The sequence below is a fragment of the Nyctereutes procyonoides genome, unplaced genomic scaffold (genome assembly GCF_905146905.1).
Source record: "Nyctereutes procyonoides isolate TBG_1078 unplaced genomic scaffold, NYPRO_anot_genome, whole genome shotgun sequence".
NCBI classification, from domain to species: Eukaryota; Metazoa; Chordata; class Mammalia; order Carnivora; family Canidae; genus Nyctereutes; species Nyctereutes procyonoides.
Window position 1 is genome coordinate 40,959,831 of NW_026575146.1, and position 24,325 is coordinate 40,984,155.

The 24,325-nt window shown below is 43.4% G+C and overlaps 1 protein-coding gene across 5 annotated transcripts in view; it reads right to left on the reverse strand.

Moving 5' to 3' along the window:
• Positions 1–24,325, reverse strand: part of NTRK2 (neurotrophic receptor tyrosine kinase 2) — a 331,718-nt gene that overhangs the window by 180,454 nt on the left and 126,939 nt on the right. Inside the window, exon 15 of one of the 5 annotated variants that reach the window (XM_055309671.1) lies at positions 14,468–19,616. The exons of the other annotated variants lie outside the window; for them this stretch is intronic. Within the exon in view, the coding sequence (XP_055165646.1) occupies positions 19,579–19,616 (38 nt within the window). The 3' untranslated portion in view covers positions 14,468–19,578. Of the gene's footprint in view, positions 1–14,467; positions 19,617–24,325 lie in introns of those variants that run through there. 5 annotated transcript variants of the gene reach the window in all.

Here is a 24,325-nt window from a genome sequence, read left to right on the forward strand (position 1 = left end):
AGATGGACAAAGATGCCCATTATGCTGTTATTTTCAATAATGAAATTGGAATTTTTTTTAATGTCCAATACTAGGAGATGATTAAATACATTATGGTTTATTCACAGAATGGTATATTACAATACCATGAAAAGATTAATTTTATGAGAAATGTTAACTCTGTAAAGAAATCTTGTTCAATTCTGTTTAGTACCTATAACAGGAAATAAAAATATTTATATGCACTATTATCTCAACTATGTAACAATTATACACATAGAAAGGTATTGGGAGAAAGGTAAAATATTTCTGGGTTGGCAGCATTACAGGAAATTTTTACTTCTTTCTTTGTACTTTATTTGTTAAAACATGTTACTAGTATAATTTGTTAAATCTCTCCAGAAAAGAAGCAAACACAGAGTAAGGGCACCAGAATTAGTTCATTACCACTGGATAACTGTTTAAAAACTTTATCTTTTAATACTGAGAAAAGCTTTAAAGATTAAACAGAGTATCCGCATATTTGCGGGAGACTCTACCTTAATTATAGCACATTCTTTCTCTCTTGTTGGCTAAGAACAGCTCAAAGAAGGATGAAAAAAATAAAACAACCCCAAAAACCCTGAGGCTCCTCAAGAAAGCATGATAGGGAGGAAGGAATGTAACAAGGAGCCTCTATCTGGTGCCAGCTTCTCAGAGCTACTTATTTGGGGATTGTATCTGCCACACGTCTAATATCTCTAAAGTGTAAACACCCATAAGGACCCCATAAAGCCCTGCCTGGATATAAATGAGATGAGATGGTGTCTAACCTTCCAGGTATAGGATGCTACACAAGAGCATGAAGGTAATGAGATGGGCAGGGACTCTCGGTGAGCCTTGAGCCCAGTGGGTGTGGAAGGCAGCAGAGGAGAGCTGGAAAAAGCGAGAAAAGACCAAATTACAATGGGGTCTGAAGGGCACAAAGCATCTCTTAACTAGCAGCTCTTGCCAGTCACTCTGAGTTTCCACGTTCGGCGTAATTTTACATGAAGCCCGTAATGTTTTTTTTTTTTTATGATTTTATTTATTTATTTGACAGAGAGAGAGGAAAAAAAACACACAAGGAGGCAGAGTGGCAGGCAGAGAGAGGGGGAGAAGCAGGCTCTCCATTGAGCAGAGAGCCTGATGCAGGGCTCAATCCTAGGACCCTGAGATCCTGACCTGAGCTAAAGGCAGACACTTAACCGATTGAGCCAGCCAGGAGCCTCTGAAGCCCATAATGTCTTAAATCTAACTGCACGAGGGCTTGGTGATGAGTGTCTACCGTAGGATGAGTGTTCCCTAAAGCACTCCTATTCTGGAGCGGTGACAACCTTAGAGCAGCCCTGCCCCCAGATGTTTTGATGACATATTTCCAAGAATTCCTAGTGTCTTCCCCTCTGATAGATGAGAAACAAAACACTCTAAAATGCAGTGAGAAAAAAAATTTCTTGCTATCTGTTGTGGACAGACAGGTGACCATCCAGGAATTCTGAGTACAAAAGACAAATACATGTCCTAGTGACTAGGATTAAACTATCCCATCCATCAAAGACAAAAAGAGAGATTCATAAATCCACGAAAAATCCCAGAAGGTATCTGATGGCTCCCACCATCTATCTTGGAAGATAGATGTGTATGCGGGTCTTTGAGACGTAGCTACCATCACAGTTTCCTCTTGCCCAAGAGCAACCCAACATGCAAAGGGGTGAACATCACCTCTAGTGAGACCAACAGAAGGAATGTTTTAACAAGTCAGATCCCATGAAAGAACTGAAAACAAAACTCATTTACAAATTGTTTGATTTATGGGAAACAAAGCCATTCTGGGGCATAAATCCTGCCTGTGGCGTGAACTTGCCCTCAGATGTGCTTTGCCTATTTACATTGTTTAAAAAGAAAAAAAAAAAACTAGGGTCACCTGGGTGGCACAGTCAGTTGAGCGACTCTTGTTTTCAGCTTGGATCATGATCTCAGGGTGGTGAGATGGAGCCCCTCATCAGCCGTTGAGCTCAGCAGGGAGTCTACTTGAGGATTCTCCCCCTCTCCCTCTGCCCCTCCCATTTGTGCTCTCGCTCTCTCTCTTTCTCAAATAAATGAATAAATCTTCTTTTAAAGAGAGAGAAAAATGAAAAAAAAATACATGATCTGCCAGCATTTTAAAAATTAGGAAATTTCATATAAAAATACTGATCTCTGGCTTCTCTTTAAAAAAATAAAAAAATGAAAAAGACAGTCCTGCAGAATGGTCCATACTGTTTCAAGAGAAGGAAAGAAGTAAGCACCCCTTTCTTCTGGAGGAGGGGTTACTATGTGATGTCCCCAGGAGCCCACAACACTGATATATCTTCCTGGCCCTGAGTTTGCAGTCCTCAGATCACACATCACACAAGTAAATATAATAACTAAATATCTCACTCTTCTCTAGTATGTAGAAGAGACTGACAGACATGTTCTTTCTCTTCTTTCTTTGAACTTCATTAGCCAAAAAATGTCATCTTATTTAAAAATAAAATGTATTTCGTTTTTTTAAAGAGACAAAAATCATATTGAGGTAGAGGACACAAGGGGGAGAATTCTACTTTGGGGAGGGTACTAATGAGTGCATTTGAGTTCTCTTTGAAGTGGATGGGAGAATTCATTTGGAAGGGTGGGGTGGTAAGATACTTGTCTTATTCTCTAGAAAATATTCACCTGAAGTCTGAATCTCCCTAACTGCAAGTGGAATTAGGGGAAGAAGCAGATCTATGGAAATACAAAAATTTCCCTGTCATAAAAATAAATCCTAAAAGATAAATTCTTAGCTTCAACATAGAATGAAGTTATAGCTTTTTGACAAATGATGTTCTGGGTTGTCATGACAACCGGGCCTCATTAGAGGTATGCGTAAAGAGGCCTGCCTATAAATCAGAACGTTTTTAGGAAGGGGTTAAAACAAACATTTCTAGACTATTCCCAAGATTTAGTGGCAAAAATGTAATTATAGACATTTGTATCAGTCTGCCATAAAGCATGACAGCTCCAATTTTACAAAATGTTAATTAAAAAAATCTATTAAGCCCATGTCCCTCTGAGAGAAATTACTATCACACCTGAGGTTGGGAGTCAGTGCAAGGCTGGGAAAATTGGATGGCCAAGTAGAAAAGGAGGTTTGAAAACAAGACTAACCCATGAGCAGCTTGGTTAAGAGTTTGGGCTAGATTTTGACCCCCAGGAGAAGGGTTGTGGGCCAGATGACATGCTCAGAGCCTTTCCAGAAGCCTGAGAGAGTACAAAGAGTAATCAAAGATCTGGAGATGGAATTAAAAAGAAAAAGAAAAAAAAGCTGATAGACGGAGGCCAGCTCACCTGAAAAATACAAGGATGAAGAACCAAAGTATCTTTCCATTCGGGAAGAAGTAAACAACATGCAGTAACCATTAGCAACTTCCATGAGGACAGGAAAAATGAGAATTAGCTTAAAATCAGACCCTGGAAAGATGCTTCTTAAGGTAAATATCAAGATATTCCACTCCAAGGGTCACAAATGAGCAACCTGGGACACCTGGGCAGCTCAGTAGTTGAGCGTCTGCCCTCTGCTCAGGTTGTGATCTCGGGGTCCTGGGATCAAGTCCCACATCGGGCTCTCTGCAGGGAGCCTGCTTCTCCCTCTGCTTGTGTCTCTGCCTCCCTCTCAGTGTCTCTTATGAATAAATTAATAAATCTTCAAAAAAAAAAAAAAAGAAACAAAATGAGCAGCCTGTAGGCTAACCTAAGTCAAGAGATAAATTCTGTCTGGCCTGTCTGGTGTTCTTTTAAAAATGTACAGTATTTGCCAACATTTAAGAAGCAGGAGATTGCACATAAAATTCTGGCTTCCTTTCTTTAAAATGTGACCCAGTGATAGGCCTGGATTCCCACGGGGCAACTGAAGCTGGGTTCCCAGAGAAGAAGAGGTTCCCTCCTGGAGGACAAGGGGTTTGGCTTGTTCAACCCCGTGTCCTCAGCACCAAGAACAGCACGGGGCACGATGAGTCTGCTCAACACCTTCTGAGTTGAATGAATGAATCCTGAATTGATTACCTGGCTGAATTAATGAATGAAGAGCAGTTACTCTCTTTAAATAGGGACATACTCTCTAAGGGACTCCCCTACCCAGACTATTTATTGCCTGCTTGGACCCTAAAGGCATCTGAATTTTCCACCTCGCTCTGTGCTGTAAGCTTTCCTTTAGGTGAGACACCACATTGCCTTTGATGTGGAGTCCCCCATAAAACCCACTTTAATGGCCACATACACCGGCCACCAAAGCAAAATGACAATGCAGTAATACTCTGAGGACATTAGAGAATAGTCCAAAAAATGATCTTCCTTGAAAGGTCTGGCATCACCATTCATCCTGCAGGCAGAAAGCTGTATCAAAGTCCTTGCCAAAGCCTCTTCCAGAGCTTGAACAAAGCAAGTACGTGTGATGGCTTCAGATTACTTGTTTATTCATTCAACAAACATTGAACCTTTCCTCAGTGCTGGTATGACCGAGAGCTGTGTGGTATATCTCTTTTACCTTGATGGCCAGAGATTCAAGTTTTTATTAAATGACTGAATGAGCAGTGGGAATCACTATTGATAGTAACACCATCATGAATCTACTCTATACAGATGTCTACATTCTTAACTAATCCTCGCAACCTGTGTGTTCTAAGTTATTATCCCTATTCTATAGAAAGGGAAACTGAGTCTTAGAGAGGTTAAGAACCAGATCCACAGCATGGGCCAAAAGGGCTGGGTGGTTTGGCACCTACATCCTGTGTGTGAGAAGTTATGCCACCCACCTTTCAAATAAACTCTAATCTCAAGTGTAGTGGGTTCAGTAGTGGCCTCCAAAAAAAAGAGATTTCCAATTATATCCCCTGGAACCAGTGAAGGGGATCTTATTTGGAACAAAAGAGTCTTTGCAGAAGTAAATAAGGATCTCACGGTGAGAACATCCCAGACGTAGGGTGAGCCCTAAATCCAATGATAATTATTCTTCTAAGAGGAAATGAGAAACAGAAGCATGGAAAGAAGGCTCTGTGAAGACAGGCAGAGACTGGAGTGGCTTGTCTACAAGCCCAGCAATGCCCAGAAGTGCCAGCAGCCACTGAGAGCTAAGACAGGCCTGGAACATGTTTTCCCTCATACTCTCCTGCCAACACTTCAATTTCTGACTCTGGCCTCCACACTGTGAAAAGATGAATTTCTGTTGTCTTCAGCCACCAAATGTGTTGTATTTTGTTACAGCAGCCCTTGGGACACTAATACATCAAAGTATTCCAGGTTGACATACTGAAGCCCCCAGAAAACTTAGCCTGTACTGTTCACAGGGAGGACTAGGCTGCATTCAGGATCCTAACATGAGTCCCTCTATTTCTGATCAAGCCTGAGGCCTGAGCTTTGTCCAGAAACATGATCACACTGCAATAAAAGTAAACTCACTTAAGAACTATATATATTTCATTTCCTTCTTCAAAATCACAGGAGTCCTCCAACAGGAATGGTATATGGCCTTAGTTTTGGGGGCAATTTAATTTACTGCAGCAACAGGGGACCCAGGCTCACCTCACTAGATGATCAAACACAGCCCAACACTATTATGGGAATATAGGAAGGATGGTGTCACTTCCACGTGGACCATTCTAGGGAAGCTTCCAGAGGGGAGGCAGGAGTGCAGTTGGGCTTTGGAAAGGGACTACAGTAATGACAATCTTCATAATGCTATTGTTTATTGAGCACCTACAATACGTCACAGGCTGTCCTGCCAACTTGCCATACTTTGCCCATTAAATTCTCCCAGTCACCCTGAAAGGTAGGTATCTACCACCCTCATTTCCCTGAGGAGGAATCTGGGACTTGAAGAATGGATTGCCAAGTCCAAGGTCACCCAATCAGTAGGTGACAGGACTCTGACACATGAATGTTCCAGGTGGTGGGAGGAAGAGGGTCAAACTAGGTGCAGCCAGTGGTCTGGGGAAGCACAGAGGTAGTGGTGGATGGGAAGGCATGGTAGAAAAGATGGGCTGGAGGAAGACTTTCTGGAGTTTGAAACCCCATTTTGAGGACATGGACTTGATCTACTTGGCTACGTGAGTCCAGGACTGACTATCTCAGGTCTATATATTGGGAGCAAAATTTTGGACTCACAAAGCTGGCGAGGATGGTGAGAAGAGTGAAACCAGTGTGCCCGTCTGGAATACAGAGACTCTACAGGAAGGCAGAGGGGGTTGGCCTGGAAAACAGCAGGCAGGTTTGGAAGGTAGCAGGGAGAAAGATGTAGCTTGACTTCAGGACAGTATTCAGAGGTAAAGACAAGGAAGTGTCCTGGCTAGCCCAGAGATTTGGAAGGACAGACAAGGTATGGGCCATGGCACAGGACACAGGACACAGGACAAGGGCTATGGGGGCAGATGTGGTGGATTCAGTTAAAAAAAAAAAAGATTTTTCTTGTCTCTGGGACCCTCAGACTCTGGGAATATCCATCAGCAGATGGTGCTGTACCTTTTGCATCTTCTCCCTACCTCATGGGTTTCCCTCAGGGGGGTCTGGAGTTGAGAAGGTATTTAAATTCAACACATGAATAGTTTAAACCCTCCAAAGGAAATTGTGCTCTCTAGGTTTAAGTCCAGGGTGATGTATAAGCCACTGGCCTATTTCCCAGAGAAGTCCACCTCGCCAGCATCAGGACAGCCATGAGTCATAGGCCTAGAACTCAGCATTATGGTACAGAGCACCCCAAACTCTGCCCGCATCTCAGATGCACAACCAGCAAACTTAGTGAAGAGAGGAGAACTGAGAGCAGGGAGTGGCCACAGGCTTCGGGAGCCCAGGCAGAACTGTCTAGAATGTTCCTGGTTCCAGATCTCCTTCCTAGCTCCTCTCCGCCCGCCCGCCTTTCTCTGGGGAACCAAGCAGTCCTAGAGGAAAGACGAGTGAGGAGCCCAGGGCCAACACACAACGAGTCAGGGCCTAAAGTAATCTGAATTCTGCCCACTGATATCATCAAGCAGCACCCGGGAAGCGTGTCAGTAAGCAGTGGAGTTGACTGGAGTCAGAAGATCAGGATTCAAATTCTGCCTTGACATGTGGTTCTTATTACCTATGGACTTGGGTAAGTACACCACTCCAGAGGTAGGCTGTGCTGGGCTCTGTGGGGTCTGCTGCTGCCCCTACAGCCATCAGCACCCATGTCTCCTTCCTGGAGGACTGTCCTTGAGCTACTGGGGCCCACTTCTGCTGGCTTTGACCCTCATCCAATGACTCACTGGTAGATGCAAGAATATGAAAACCCAATTCCCAGGTTTCTAGGGGGCAACTTATACTCCAGAGTTCCCCTGCCAGGAGGCTACGCCTGAAATCATCTTCCTACTTAGCCCGCTTGCCAGTCCTCCATCTTCCAGTCTCTCCCCAGTGTGTTCTGGAGCTTGCCCTTAATAAATCCCAGCTCCATGAATCCTCATCTGTGTCTGCTTCCAAGAAGCCTGGCCACAGACCAGTATCTGCTCAAGGCTGCTGTGGAGGAACCCATAGCTTAAAAGCGATGAGCAGAATATCCAGCAAAAAGGTCACAAAAGGCAAAGTTTGGCAAAAGACATGTTTAGTTTGGCTCACAGAGACTTCAAAAAAATGTGAAGGGCCTTGCCAACATCAAAAAACTGGGAAATCTTACATAAAATCCAGATCTCCCCTGTCTTGGACAATCAGACGTGGCCACCCTGAGCCTGTGTTCTGACACAGCGACAGAACTGTGTCAGCCCTGCCAGTGCATGAGCCAGTGCCCACCAGCCCACTTGTCCACCGACTCCTCCATGGCCTAGCTGGTCTCTGAGGCCACGGGAGCTGCCAACCTATGGTGAAGCACATGCAAAGCACTCAGTAAAATCTGTTGAATCTGAACAAGGCATCATTTTTCTTGAAAACAATTTTACTGCAGGAGAGCAGGCCTGAAAAACTGGCAGACATGTGGCTTGGTTCCACTGCCAGCCCTGTACTCTGACCTGGTTAAGGGATGGACGGATGCTGCCATGAACACTTTCCTGAAAGAAGGTGAACCAATGATGAGAGCTGCCATGACAGGAAATTTGATGGGGAACACCTAAGGAAATGAAATAAAATCACTTGTGGTTTTAGCATGCAGGCAAGCAAAACAAAAACAGGTCTTAGCTGCAGATGCTGTTTCATGTTGCCATAAATAAAAGGGTGGCTAACAGCTCAAAAACGACTTTCCAAACAGTTCAAAATGTTGACCTGCCCTGTCCGTGTATTTCTTACTTTTTTTTTTTAACCGGTTGATTATAGTTGAATCCCTTTATACTGATGTAACTGGTAGTAAGTCATTTAGGGGAGCAGAGGTTCCCTGAAGCGTCCCAGGTCACTATCAGGTGGGTCAGTGTGCTTTGCAGGAGGTGGCCAGCAACAGCCACCAAGTACATCGGTAAGGTAGAGGTCAGACAGGATAGCACCTATCGTCCAAGGCAGCTTGCAGACCTTCACCTTCAGGTAGCATAAGTGACCAAGCACCCCACTACACCCTGAGACCCATCCATGTTCTGAAATCCATCTCCGCGCTTGCACATGGTCCATGCTCCCCGTGGGCTACGCCAGCACCAATGCCTGGATGTGGCAGAAAATACCAAGGCAGCCCCCTCCTGGGAGCCAAGAAGCTCCTCTGATGGCTGGCGTGGCTCCATGGCTCCCCAGCGGCCTTGCGCATCCTTCCACAGAAGCGATGGAGTCCAGAGTGCTTGACCTGGGCTGCCTCCCTCTCACCCACAGGAGGTGTACTTGCCCTGCAGCTTGGTGCTCTCACTGCCTTCCCCAGCTCCTTCCCCATTTTCTCGCACACAAGAGTTTCTCCTGATTAGAATCCTGGCAGCTTCAGCCCCATCTTGGCATCTGCTTCTCAGAGGACGCGTTCCGCATTTGAAAATTCCGACTGCCTATATTCGGCAAAATCTGTCGACTCTACCCAATGATCGAGGCTCTCAACTTCTGTGTGGTTACATGAATCCGAAGAAGAAAGTACTTACAAAGAGAACTTAAAATGAGCAGGCTCTAAGGAACCAAGTAAGGAATTAAGAGAAAGAGAGAAAGAAAAAGCAGGACGAGGGGGAGGAAGAAGAAGAAGGCGGAGATAAGTTTTCTTGTCTTTTTCTTTCTTCTTCTATTTTGACAATTTCCCATTAAAAAAAAAAGGGCATGGAGCTTCCTTGAAACACAACCTGTTTACACCTGTAGGAAAAACTCTCAGAGACAGGTCTGTGTTACCTGTTCAGCTCCAGAATCCTGACTGTTAAATTGCCATTTGGGGATGAGAGGATGGCTGGGCAGGAAGCCCTTGGTGCCCACAATGGAGACCACGAGGCTATCACTCTCAACACCCTAAACCTCAACATCTTTGATTGTCACTTTGTGGAAAGGCAGGAAAGGGGAAGAACACTGCCTATATGAGATACGTAAAACATGCCTCATAACGTAGAAAAGAAAGAACACAGTCTCACACACACACTCACACTCATACTCTACAAAGAGGGTTAATGTTAAAAGGAAACCTTCAGGCTGGTTATTTCATAATTCACAGCAAAATAGAAAAGAGAGACAAAATCAGCAGCATCGTTTATAAGCCCTAGAAAATGGAAGTTTCCAAGCTGTCATAAATAAGGATGGAAGCATTTGCCAAGTCAGAAATTTTGCCAAGTTTGAAATCCACTCAATCCTTACATCTTGGAGCTCAGAACGGAACACCAGCCTTTTGGGATTTGTAATCATTTCTTCTCAGCGAAACTTCTTGCTATTTATAAGGAAGTAAAAACAAAAAGCAAAAAATACAATATGGAAAGTTTTTAAAAGGAGCTGGTTGGGAACATTGCAGCACGGTGCGCATCGGGAAGGCAATAATGGTACAGATGGTGTATGTACTGGGATTAAATTCCTATTTAATCAAACAGGGTTTTAAGTATTCAATTTTCTGTGTGTGTGAGAGAGAGACAGAGGGACAGAGAAGAAGAATTATGTCCCTCCTTTCTGTCTTTTCCTCTCTTTTTCTCTCTCTTACACACACACACACACACACACACACACACACAATCTCTCTCCTATGCAAACACTCCACCCAACTGATTTTAAATTTTTAATGTGTGAAAATTAGAGAGAGGTCAAAGCAGATTTCTGTGTGTGGTTTGGCCTGGGAAACAGAACTAGAGAAAAAGAAGAGAATAATTTTTTTTAAAGAGAAAATAGGTAACAAAGGTGGAGACACTTTTCACCCATTTATACTGGGTCAAGAAGAATCAGAGCCACCAAAACGAAGAGCAGAGGTCTGATGGCCATTGCAGAATTTGTGGCCATGGGATTCCCTAAGAGGCGAAGGAAAAGCACGAGCCTCAGAGCAGCAGGGCCAGAAGCATGGATTTTATAGACAGATGGATCTGATTTGTGTGACTTTGGGCAAGTTACTTAACTTTCTAAGTCTTTGTTTTCTTATGCATAAAGTATGAACCATCAGGGCATCAGTGTCATAGATATTACCATCCGACCACAGCCCACAGCCCATGAGGCCAAAGATGGCATCTGCTCCTCTTATTGTGGTATCCCCCAGGGCCTGGCTCATGGCCTGACCTATAATTGACACAATAAATATTTACTAGGTTTTGAATAGACCTGACATAAGATGAAACAAGATAATGAGGAATTTAGTATATGTCTCAGTTGAGGTCGTGTCAAGGAAAAAGAACTCACCGCAAATGGTTTAAATGAAGAGGTGTAGGGATGCTGTCAAGAGGAATGGGCAGGTTAAAGGAACAAAGAAGAAACAGTGAGACTAACCGCACTGGGAAGCCCTTCCCCTCCATGAAAAGAGACAGAGGAGGAGAAAAGGTGGAACCCAGCCCTCAGGACCATGCATGTGCAGGGGTGAGCCAGGGTATGGCAGGGGTAAACCTCCTTGGTGGGAAGGGACAGACATAACCCCTCAGCCCCCCCCTCCATCTGATACCTGCCACCCACCTCGATGGTCAAAAAACCCTGGGAGCCAGCACAATACCACCCCAGGAGTAGAACATTCAACAGTGTTTTGTGAAGGAGGGTGATAGAGAGGTAATTGGCCTCCCCCCAATCCAGGAGCCTAAGTGCAGAGAGAACATCTGTCAAGGGAGTCATCTTTGCAAGCCTGAAGCACCCTCGTGCATGGTATATTAGGTCATATAAAAACCAGGAACACCCCCTGAAAGGTAAAGCAGTGCTGATGACTCTACTTCCCACCCTGGCTCAAGTGACTTTATCAAAATTGCATTAACTTACCTGAAGCTGCTTTCTAATCCTTTAAGCAAGAAGCTGTGGCCTACATTTTTATTTAGAGATTCAGCCAGGCTAAACATCGTATGATGAGAATTATTAAAAAGAAATGAAAAGGTGTCAAATAAACACAGAAGAGGCTTTTCTTTTCCTCTTGGGAAACCCAATCAATATTTAAAAAGGTGATAGGAGGAGAATTTCCTGTTCATTAGCTTAGCTCCAGGGGCTTATGCTGTGTGACATGGGACTTGACCAAATGACTGGAAGACCAGCGCATGCCCTTGGCAGTCTCTTTTGGTCACTGACTGCCAGACAGGATATTTGGGGATCCAAGTGGAAACGTGACTGCATTACTCAGATGCTGCTCTGCCTTGTTGGGTTTTGGAGGCAAGAAGTTCCTCGAACCTTCTCCACCACCTTGTTCCAATGTCTGGATGCTCTACAGGGAGGTGGCAGGATGTGTCCTCAGACAAACTCTCTGACTCCCACCCCCACCCCTCACTGTCACTCATCAGAGTGCTCCAAATAAGCTGGAAGGACCTGGGTTCGAGAGCCATGAGAAAATTCACTTCAGAATAATCAGATCCAATAAATCTGTCTTCAGTTACAATGGACAAAGCAAACATGTGCTGGGTTGTCATTAGCTAATCAGCAAGGAACCCATACTTGATGTAACTTCTGTGTTTCACAAAGTAATGTTTAGAAAGCATATGCCAATTCACTACTGTGCCACATACTTGTAAGTCAAGAGCTGCAAGGGCTTCATTAATGGCATATTTAAATAATCCAAGGTTTCCTGGGGCGTCAGGTGCCTCCCTGGTGATGAAGGTTGACCTTACAGTTCTGTTTTTTTTTACAACAATCATTTCTGCTCAACCTCTCATGCTGGCAGGAGTGATCACCGGACACTGGCATGGCCCTGAGGATGCCCCAGATACCTCACTGGCCTCACCCTAGTCCCAGCCTTGCTTCAGCATTGGTATAGGGTAGCTGCTTTAATCTCCAGCTATCTAGCCAGCCTGCTAGAATTCAAATCCTGGTGTTACCACTAGTTAGCTAGGTCACCTGGACCAAGTTTCTCAATCTCTCTGATCCTCAGTTTCCTAAACTTTAAAATAGGAGCAATATTAGCATTAGCTAATTTTGAGAGGATTGTGAATTAATCCATGAGGCACTTAACACAGTGCTGGGCATACAGTGAGAAACCAACCCCTGTTAACTAGTACTACCACTTAGATATTGTAGTCAATCTCACTTTACAATGTGTTAGAAAAGGTGGTAACAATAGTAAAAGTGTCTTAAATTAGGTGCTGGTAAGACTTCAGTACCACTTACTTAAAATGATTTAAGAAGAAAAAAGCCCAAATGACAAACATTTTTAAAAGAAATGAAATTGTATCACTTTCAAACATGAAGTAGCTCCAGCAAGGCCAATCATGCATTGCCTACTGCAGCTATTATGAGAAACTACCTCAGGAAGTAGAAAAGAATAATCTAGTTATTTGTAGCTCATTGCCTGCAAATACTTGTTTCTAAGGCTTGAGGGAACTTGAAACAAGTCTTTTCTTTCACACACTCTCTCAGCCAATTCGTTTATTTTTATTCATAGCCAAAGATTTTCAGATGGATGATTTAAAAGCTAAAGATAATGTAGACCCCTTCCAAATGATCAAAAATTTGTAATTAATAAAGTGAGAAGAAAAGAAGGCAGATCATATTCGGGATATGACCTGCAATGCTTCTTCTTCCAGAATACTCAAACTATAGAGCATCATTCAAACTCACTAAACTTTTGTAATATAGGTCCAAATAAACTCTACCCTCTTATTTTATCAATATCAAATCTGAAAAGAATCAATGTGCAAGAACTGCCTGGGCAGAGTGAGGGACCCTAAGAGGGGAATCATTATAACTCCTGAGACAGTTTCACAGTCTGGGCCACATCTAAAATGACCCAGAGAGGGAAGTTCCCTTCCACTGGACTCCATGATTTGCACCCACACAATCACCATATGGACAATATGTAAAAATGAGTCTGTGATTCTGGGGCATTTACTGAGGGATTCTCAAGCATGAGTGTATACACAAGTCCTTCAAAGTATTTTATTAGCAATGTCAAGTGCCCCCCACATGCACAGTCTCATCAAACTCTCATGAGAGCCCAGTGGGTAGGTGCCATTAATATTATTGTCATCTCATGAGGAAGGGAGCCATGAAATATCTTTCCCAAGGTCATTAACTTGTGAATATAACTGGGATTCCAACCTGCACAGTCTGGGTTCAGTACCCACCACCTCAAATTATTACACAACCTCCAAATGGCCAAAGAAACCTGTTTAGGAGGGCATTTAGAAAAAGTATAAGTCACCAGAACCAACCAGACTCTTAGAAGAGGTCAGTATACTTGGGTTGATGAGACAGCAGGCCCTTTTGGATTGGTTTTTCCAGTCTTTAGGCTCCAATTTGGTGCAAAATCCTTTCATGGTTCCATGAAGATGAAAGCAGGCTCAAATGAATCTGAGATTGCTCTTAGATCCTATTCTAAAAGGAAAAAATGAAAAAGGACAAGCCTAGGGGATGGAGACAAGAAGACTGTGAAGTGTGGACACCATGATAATGGTCATAGTTCGATGGCATCCTATCTCTATGCCTGCTTGTCTTCCTCTGTCTCTCTCTCTTCCATGAAAGCACAAGTCATCATGTTTATTTGGCTACAAAGTCACTTAGGATGGAGGGACAGAGCACTGAGTGTGCCCTCTTGCTAGGACCTGGGTCATTCCAAGTTCTTAAAATACCAAAGGACTTTCCCACAGAATGTAGGTTATTGGTTGTTTTTTTTTTTTTAAATTCCCTTAAACTTTTGTTTGTTTTCTAGGATTGCTTTTTAGCCAATGAAAACATATCCAATGCAAGAATCAGTTAACAATAAATGTATTTCACATTGATGGAAATTGTAAAAGTCCCTTTTGGGGGAGAAGAGATATACTCCAGGATCTATAGTGGGTTTGGGACTCCCCCAAAACTCTCGGTAATGTTTCTCACACTCTTCCCTCTGACACCTTTAACCTTGAGCACTGCCAATGCCACACGGGATGATGGTATGTGTTTGAGGAAGGGAGGGGAGGTATACAAGGCCCTACACAGAATGCAAGACACATGGAGATGAATTATAAAACTTTATTGGCTTGTTAAAAAATGAATGAATTCAGCAAGTACATTTATGATCTATCCACATTGTTAAAACAGCATTTAAAAATAAAATAAAAATGATTATCCATTATTTACAGGAAACATGAAAAAATGACTTTAAAACCTTGGAACATTATGGGGAAAAATAGGGCATGCTTATGATTCACAGACTGCCTATGGATTACAGCAAATGGATTTGAACAGGAAGTGAATGAAACCCAAGGATTTGTCTTTCTCTGGAATCTTTTGCTAGTTTTTTTCCCCCCTTTTCTTTCTTTCTAGCTTTACTGAGGTGTAATTAGCAAATAAATTTGTAAGACAGTTAAAGGATATAACGTGATGATTTGATATTCCTACACGTTGTGAACAGAATCTCTTGCTCTTTTATACTTGATTATGCTCCATTCATAAGTAGAAAAATAAAGGAGAAAATCTCTCTTCCTTCCTTTGCCTCTCATACATTTTCTTTTCCGTGAAAACTAAGACTTTTGATACAACCAATAGCAACCTACCTTGAGTGGTCCACTAATGACCATTCCAAGGCTCCACTGCAATATTAGCCTGAATTAAACCCAGAGTGAGCTCACCGTCAGAATCAGATGGCCGGGAGGTTCTCTTGTCCCTGATGAAACAAGGAAATGGACTAACCCGAGTGGAAAGCTGCCTTCTGTGACAACTGTTTTCATGTCACTCTCTGGGTTGGGAGTTCTGTTCACTTAATTCCATCTGGCAGCACCCCACAGAAAACTATACTCTTGCCCTGTCTGGGAGAGTCCTTAACCTTCCCAGGTGCCCTTGAATAAACCGGACATTGCTTGTGGGCACTGCAGGTGTGTGAACACAGCAGAATTCACTTAACGAAATGGCAGTCTCTGTCCCAGTTTCTTTGGAGTCCAGTCTGCAGGACCCCAGGGGACCCCACTGACCTTGGCTTGACAGGAAAGGCACAGCCCTCGTGGCTGGATGGAGCCCCGTCTCCCAGTGGCTGTCCCTCTGCATCTGGTCTGGACAAGGCAAGATGAAACAAGCATCTACTGCTGTGTGAGGGGAATTAGATGAAAGCCAGGGAGGAGTTCTAGACAGAAAGTATGAGAACAGTGCAAGAGTGCATCATCTGCTCCGCGGTGGCATGACAGTAGTTCACACTCCATTCTTGTTTGGCCCCACTTTGGATGAACAACAACAAAAAATCATGTGCAAAGCAACCAAAAAGGCAAATGGAAACAAACCCTCTGTCTGTCATGGAGTCAGGTTAGGTGGCGAGAGAGAGAGAGAGAGAGAGAGAGAGAGAGAGAGAGAGAGAGAGAAGTCGGGAATTTTAAGCAGATCAAGAGCAAAGATAGAGGAGAGACGAAGCAGGAGCGCATCATCACGTGTGCTCTGGCACCTGGCAGCGAGCTGAATTCCTGCCTTGTTGTCCTGGAGCTGTCTGCTTCTCAGGCTGCCCAACTGTCACAGGCTCTGCTCCATTTGAAGGAGAGCCTAGAGCCCTAGCTACTCTGGGGGACCTTCGGGACTGCTGGAAAAGTTGGAGGCAGAGGCCAATACCCCTCTGTGCTCTGTGTTCTTTCCAAAAGTAGGGGGCACAGAGGAGAAGGAAACTCAATGGGTCAAAAATGAAATGGTCCCAGGCTGGGGGACCAGAAGTGACAACTCTGGAATTGACTGTCTCCAAAGTATGTGGGGATTCTTTTCTCCCGTCAGGAGACGTATCTTTTCTGGCCTCAAACCGGTGGCTCCGGGGACGTCAGTGGGCGTTCCTTACTCTGTCTCAGCTGCCTCAGAGGGTCTCAGTTGTACCCCATTCAAGACACAGGGCCTGACCCACACCTCTTGAGGTGGCAAGCCTGTTTTCCATTTACCAGTGGCCACATAGGTACAATGAAGACCCTTGGATGGGCTGTGTGCTTTCCCATCGAACCTGGCTACCCCAAGTAGGTCAGGCGATACGGACACTAGTGAAAGTCAGACACGTCAGACAAAACAGGAGAAAGGACTTGCTAGGTTGTCTCTGGCCACTCAGAGGTGGGGCCACTTAGGGATGGAGGGAAAACAGTGCCATCGGAGAGTCCCAGGCAGGGACAGAGGCCAAGACCCCAGCTAGCGGAGGTCACAGGAGTGCCCCAAAGGTAAGTGACATGCCACAGATCTCTAGGGTGCCAAACCCAATGGCAAGAAAGCTCTCCATGGCCTTTCCAGGAAGTGCGTTTATGAAGGAAAGATAGAGGGAAACAGAGAACAATGATGTTGCTTTAAGACAAAAGTAACAAACTGGCAACCCACAGACATGTTTTGTTGGCCTACATAACGTTTTTAAAAATAACCGAGCCAACTTTTTAAAAATAGGGACATTTCACATAAAAAAAAAAAATTCCAGGTTTCAAGTTTCTCTTAAATAATCAGAAGATTTGGGAAACTGGGGCCCCATTCCCGGGAGGCAGGAGTTGGCCAAGGCTGGGTGATGGCTGCCCGCCTGCAGGGGTGGGTGTCCACTCACCCAGCACACGCCCTTGACGAAGGGCACCTGCCTGGTTCTGAAATGCCAGGGCCTGGTTGGGGGACAATGGACTTGATTTCAGCAAAAATGCTGCCTATCCTTTTCTAATGCTGAAAAAAAATACATGATACATGTCATTAGGAAGCTGTAAAAAGATTGTTTGTAAGGGACATAAAAAAGCAAAAGATGAAAGAGGGTGGTCTAGAGGATAGAAATGCGAAAATATGTCACTGACTGTGGTCTTTGGGGATTAAAGAAAAATGAAAAGCAAGGAACACAAGAACCATATGAAATAATTTTCTAATAGCCTGCTGTTTTCATCGTTCCCTAGGAGATGTCAACTGCTCTTTGATATATTAAATTGCCTTATCTGTCCACTTCTCTCCGTTTTAAAACAAAAATCTACCCTGCAAGTCTTCTAGCTGTTGAGTACAAATATTCTTTTTTTTTTTCCTTTTGGCTCTGGGATATGTATAAAATAGTTCTTAAACAATGCATTGCCTTTTTCTGGTTCCATGGAATAAAATATAAAAGGTTTAAAAAAAAACCACAAAAAAACTTGTACCGAATGGCCGATATTTAAGAATGCTTGGTGTACTGACAGCCTCTGCTCCGCTCTCAGCATGAATTTCCTCTTTCTTTCAGGGTTCAAGATTTCTGCAATTAGCTGGCCTCTTTGTAAATCAACAACTCTGGGAGAGATCAAAATCTAAGTAGTGACAGGAACTGTCATTTAGCAGTGAGCAAGAAAATGGGAATTCAGAGAATATTCCGGACCCCCCCGCCCACCCCCCACCAAGGGCCAGCTGCTCTCCCACTCAAATGTGTCTTTGGAAAGAAAACGTTTGAGAACAAGCAGCCTGTGTATGCTTGGGAGAAACTGCCCCTCTCTGAGGCATGGGTACATGGGTACGGAGGAGCCAAGGTAAATGCTGTAATCCATAGGACCCTGTGAAATGTCTGTATCAAGCAATAACATATTTAGTGGCTAATGTAAAAGATACAGTATAAAATATTCATCATGGGTAATCCTTTTCTATCAAGTGGTGCCTAAATGGATCCTGGTTTATTAAGATTAATGCCTTGGTTACACGGGATGCAAAACAATGTTTCCAAACATGTTGGACTAGTTAAAAATCTATAAATCCTTAAAGCTGAACTGCAAAACTTGAGTAACAATTTCCCCCCAAAAAAGAATTCTTTCAAACGTCAATAAGTTTCCAACCCAGCCGTGGCCACTCTGAGCATGCCTTAACACCAGGGCTGATCTTGTTTTCAAGCGAAATGCTCCAGGCCTGGCTCTGCCGTGCCCCTAACAAGAAAGGGGTGAGGTGAGGTGGGGCGAGGGCAGCCCGACCTGTCTGCAGGCCAGGGATCCAACCTAGCAAAGGCTGAGCAAAGCATACAAAGGTCACCTCGATGGCCGAGTGAGTGAAACAGGTGTCTGTGACAGAACTAAGGCAGGGATGCAGGATTCTGTAGCTCCCAGGCTACCCTCTCGCCAATGAGGCTGGGCCTGATAAAGCACATACTCATTACCTCTGTGCTGCTGGGGTCAGGAAGAGCCTTCCTGCCCATGAAAACCAGCAGTAGTGTAGTATGTAGTAGGGGACTATCCTTCTTAGAATATGGTCTCCTGCTCCCAGCAGGCCAGCCATTCTGCCCGCAGACCTTTTCAGAGTAGAAAAGCTGCAGTTCTGTCATGGGAACAGCATGAGATACTGCGGCCTTCTCACTAGGAAACTTCTAAAAAGCAGGTGGATCGCAGGGGGCAAATAAAAGGACATGTGCACCATATGTGTCTATTTCACTCTTGTAGTTATTCTGAAACTGACTACGCCTAACCTAAATCTATAGCCCCCGACCACAGAGCTGCTTTTATTTTTTGATGTCTAATAAACTTTAGAAAAATCGTTAGCATTGATTGCATGACTCTGGACCTTTACTGCCAGGGAAGGAAAGAATCTCCCCATGGCCTCACCAAGTCCCCCCAATGATGCCCTTAACTTTCTCAGTCACTGCGTTTCAGACGGAAAAGAGAGACTTTCTAAATTCAGTCTTCATTAAACATCAACAGAAAACATTGCTAACTATGTGTTAAATAGAGATTAGGTTGTTTAGTGTGTTCTTGTATCTGTCCCTAAACTTAGATTTTTTTTTTTTTATTTTGTAAACTTTGCAGTTCACCTTTAATGAACAGAAACAATAAGAATCAATACATTTCCAGTATGGTCAAGGAGCACTCCTTTAAGAAGAGAAGCATAATCCAATGGAATCCCATTTCAATTTTGTGTTTGAGCAATTGTAAGAACAAGAGGGAAGCATGAATTTAAAATGTTTTCTTGAGCATTTGCTTAGCTGCCTGCGAGCTGCCTCTGCAGCAGCAGTGCGCCCCAAACACAGCTCACAACAGCCAGCCGCAGGCTTCATGCAGGACCTCCTGCAAATACCACCCACATCTGCCAGAAAACCCCAACTTAGCGGCACCTCCTGGGAGAAGCCAATGCCCGTCCCAAGAGTCCAGCTTACAAGGCAGCATCAACCAACAAGCACCACAGCCCCTTTCTCTGTCTTTTTCTTTATTTCAGCTACCCATCCAGTGGGATCTTATGAAACAAAACAAAACCTAAAAGAAACACAAAATAAAACATAAGTCATGCTCAAAACAAAAAAATCAATGAAAATCAACATACAAGTATAATCACTTTTAAAAAGAACATAATAAATAATCAAAAATCAAGACAACATGGAATATGCTTTAAAACATAAAAGAATATATAATCACAGAACAGAAATTGGGAGAAAAATGTGCATCTCATTATCAAGCCACTTAGTTTTAAACTTAAAACCGATTTTACATGGCACAGAAAATACAAGAAAGAAATGCAAAGGATTTCTGCACACAGCTCCACACAACAGTCTCAGATGTTAACATCTTAATTTAAGGAGGAGAAATCTGTGTACAACATAGATGAGCCCTGGAAAATTTTTATGTACAGGAGAAAAAAAATAAAACTCAACAACAAATCTTAACCCAAATCCTGATTTTCCTTCCCCACTTAATTTTGTCAAATTACTTCTAAAATAACTGGTTCATTACTCAGCAACCAGATCAAAGAACTCGCTAGCTTTAACTGTGAAATACTGGATCATACAAAGATTTAGATTCTTTTTCAGGAATCCTATTATTAAATAATTCATTGCCTAAATTCATTTAAGTGTTGTACCATATATATATATGACATGCACCCAGATAGATGGAATATCTATTACATAACATGATATAACATGTGGTATATTGCATGTATATATATTGCATATATAATACATGACATATAATATATGTATATATTATGTACATAATATATAAAACATATAATACTTAATATGAATTAATCCTGCAAACATTAATTGAGCAGTGACTAAATAATAGACACTACAGTAGATGACACAAAAATAAAGAAAATGGAGTTCCTTGACCTCAAATACTTAACGCTGCTGCAGATGGAGAAAGAGGAGTATGTCGCTTGTGCAATAAATAACAGCTAATCCACTTGGTGCCAGGCTTTCTTCTAAGGTCTAAATTAGTCCTTTTACATTCACAATAACCCTATAAGGTAGGTTCTATTATTGTGCCCACTTTACTGGTGAGAAAACTGAGGTCCTGTGAGCAAAGCAGCTTGCTGAAGCCCGACAAGCATGGGACAGAGCTCAGATTCTGACCAAGAGCTTATACTCTGTAGCTACCCTGTCACTGAAGGGAGGCCAAGATGCCTCCAACTTCACTAGGAAACCCAGCAAGAACAGAGGAGACTCATTACATATAATTCTGTATGAATCTCCATCAGGTCCCCAAGTGACCAAACAGATGACGTTGTGCTAGAAACTCCCAAAACGTTTTCAGGTTCAGCTTCAGAAGGCACTTTGAAACCCAACCCTCCAGACTCTGGATCTTCCTCAACCTGGCGTCTGGTCTGCCAAGTGCTGGTGTCATCTGCCTCCAGAGCTGAAATTACCATCACCAATCTGTATCATCATTTACAACCACACTAAAAGAGTCTATGGAACTTAATTTCCATGGCTCTTTTCTCTCCCACCCTTCCAAGTCTCAGGAAAAGCACTCGATACCGACGCCAAACATTGCTCATGGATTTAATCACCCACAAAGCACTGAGAATTCAGGAAGCACACAGTGATGCCCATTAAGCATCAGAAGCAGAAATGCTCCTTCATTTCTGACTTTGGTCTCTTTCTAGAAGTTCATACTCCAGGCTAACATGAGCCACGCTGTGACACTTAGAACTAACCAAACATCTTCAGGTTCTAAGAGGGTGGGTCTCAATTTCCCTCCCACTGAAACAACAGGATTAATACAAGAGTCTCAAGCTTGCCAATAAACACAGGAGGAACTTGGTGATATAAGTAGAAGACATCATCCCCAAATCAAAAGATCTGTTGATTCAATATACTACTTTCTCTGAATATTCCATTTTGAAAAGCACTGGATTTTAAAATAATAAGAATAACAACAGATTAAGCTGTTAAAGTGAGCTTTATTTCCTTCCAAAGGGTTTATGGCACAGGGACTCTTTAGAGTTTACTCATGTCAGAGTGTTTACAGCAGGCCCCCAGCCACAATTCCTTTGCTTCTATTTGCCACTCTCCTCTCCCGAGGCCCACCCAAGCTCGTTGTTACAGTTGGGAAACAATTTGCTTTGCTAGATGGCAGCTCTTTGGACCGCCATTCATTCAGGCTGCAACTGCACCCGCCCCTACTTCAACTGATGTCAAATGCCCCTCTTCAACGTCCTTCTGCTTTGCCTCTTGGTGATGCATCCTTCTCCAAAAACCCTACCTCAGTGCCACACACCCATGCCACGAGGGGAGTAAAGCCACCAGAATAGCACACGCGATGTCTTCCTTGTGGGGGAAAGCCAGCCTGTTGCAATGATAAGCCACATGTAGTGTCTGCACTCACATTGCTACTCCTGCCACCTCCCACCTCAAGGAAGGTGGGTCAGACCCCTCTCTGAGACACCTGATCTTCACAGTCAGTTGACTGACACACTAAAGATAGGCCACCAGATACTGAAAAACCAGTCTGATGTCAAGACTTGACTTTTGTATCAGGAAATATATCCGGTACTTCAGATTTCTAAGGAGTTGGCAGGAAAAGTTGATCAGCACCCCAATTTAGCTACCAGGGTCTCATGGCTTTGGCCCACTCGGGTTACAAGAAGCTCAAGAAAGGGGCCCCAAAATGATATAAAACAATAGATCATTATTTTCTCCTCGTGAGGGGGAAAGTTTTTAGACCACAACAAATGGCTGAACATCTTGAGGGTTTAGCAGCCAAACGAGCTGTCTAGCTTCTGAGCCTGAAATATAGATATTTTGACAATGTGACATTCTGAGGGATTTGCAGCATTCCGATGGTGCATGGTAGTTATCGTGAGAATGGCTCCTTTATCAAAAAAACAACAACAGAAAAAACACTTGAGAGGAAACTTTGCCGCTGCTGCTTGCACTAGCTGATCTAAATAAGAACCAGGATAAAGCAGGTGCTGTCAGAAATGTGATGCAAAGTCGAAAGCAGAGAGAAACCCAGGATGTGTCTTGAAACTTCGTCTCTGCAGCTTGCTGATTTTGGATTTGCTCGTTGACCTCTTCAAAGGGATGGACAGGGTGGGGAAGGTGAAGGTCAGTGAAGCACTGTGCTTTCTTTACCACTGGCTTCCGATCCATTTAGATTTATTTACATTCAAGCGTGCACACATTTCCCTCCTATAACTCAGAAGCAATCAACCATAAAATGGCAAGGATCTGCAGTACATTTAAATTAGCAGCAATTTATCTGCAGCAGAAAGGAAAACTGCTGAGTGGAAAAGAAGCGAAAGGAACGGAAGAAAGACACAGCTGTTTGTCTAAAAAAGCAAATCCTATCTCATTTGGAGAATTCAAGTTATCGAACTGCCAACTTGGGCGACCGCATGGCATGGTGCCACTCTGGAGACCGGGTGGTGGCCAGGGTACCAGCAGAGCGGCTCACCTTCATCGGAGAGCAGAGCAAATGTTTTTTGAACCTTCCGGAAAATGTCCACTAGGTAATATCAAAGGATAAACTCCTATGTTCTCCTAACACTGGATGCTTAGAACACAGTGGGTGCGAAGAGCTTTCCATTACAATTTAGACTTGAGCTGGGTGCAGTCCCGCTTTATTTCGGCACTGGGGCTTAAACATCCATTGTCCCGATTTAACATTTGTGGAGCACTTAATATATATTGGTTGTTACACCAACCATCCCTTGCCATTTGCTTTTTCTATTTTATAGGTGATTCACTCAACCCGCATGGGCAATGTGATGTGTTCAAGGTCACCCAAGAATGGAGTGAGGCGGCTGAAATCTAAACTCAGAATCTCTCGGCCACCAGTCTATCTTTTACAGTGGCATCACCTGTGTACCCGTAGCGGAAATGTGCCAACACATAAGCCAGGTCCTGGGGCTTTCTTCTTTGTGCTCATTCCAGAAGCTGCTTCACCATCCTTCAGACACCTCTTTCCCTTCCTGGGGATGTGCTTTGTCCACATGCCATCTCTTGCCCTAAGATCTCCTTCCACCAAACAAGCTCTCCTTATAGAAGCCTTGACCATTCTTGACGATCCAGGCAAAAGCCATTTCTATGAGCATTTATTTGACCGGCCTCTTAACCTCTATGACATTCTATCCTATTCATTCACATTGCCTACCTTTGTACTTTTTTAAACTTTTATTTTAAACTTGTACTTCTGTTCTATCTACTTCCCTACATCCCAGACTATAGGCCACAGGAGGGCAGAGAGAACACGCCTACCCATCTTCTGTGCCAACAATGCCTTGCATGATACCAAGGGCTGAGTGCATCTTGAGTTTCAGAATAGTGATGTCTAAATTTTGAGCTGTATTGAAGAACTTTGAGGTACTTGGTAACAGAACCAAAATGGTAGAGAGTGAATTGTACAAAGCAAGGTAGGATCTACTGTTTCTCACTGGTAACTGGGTTACTCAACTCACTCCAAAGCTTCCTGCAAAAAATCACGTATTTGCTTAGAAGTATATTGAAGGTTACAGTTAGACATGTGGACACCCAGTGCATTCTTCCCGAAGCATTTTAAGCTCCTGGGGAAAAGGTGCTAGACTTAGTTTATTCTAATACTTGCGATGATCAAAACCACCGTGGGTGTTGGACAAAGAAAACTGTTGTCCATTTGTTAGCTAAAGATGAACGACTAAAAATAAATAGCTGAGGATGGTCAGTGAGGCTTTTAAAGCTCTGGTTTGACTTTATAAAATGAAG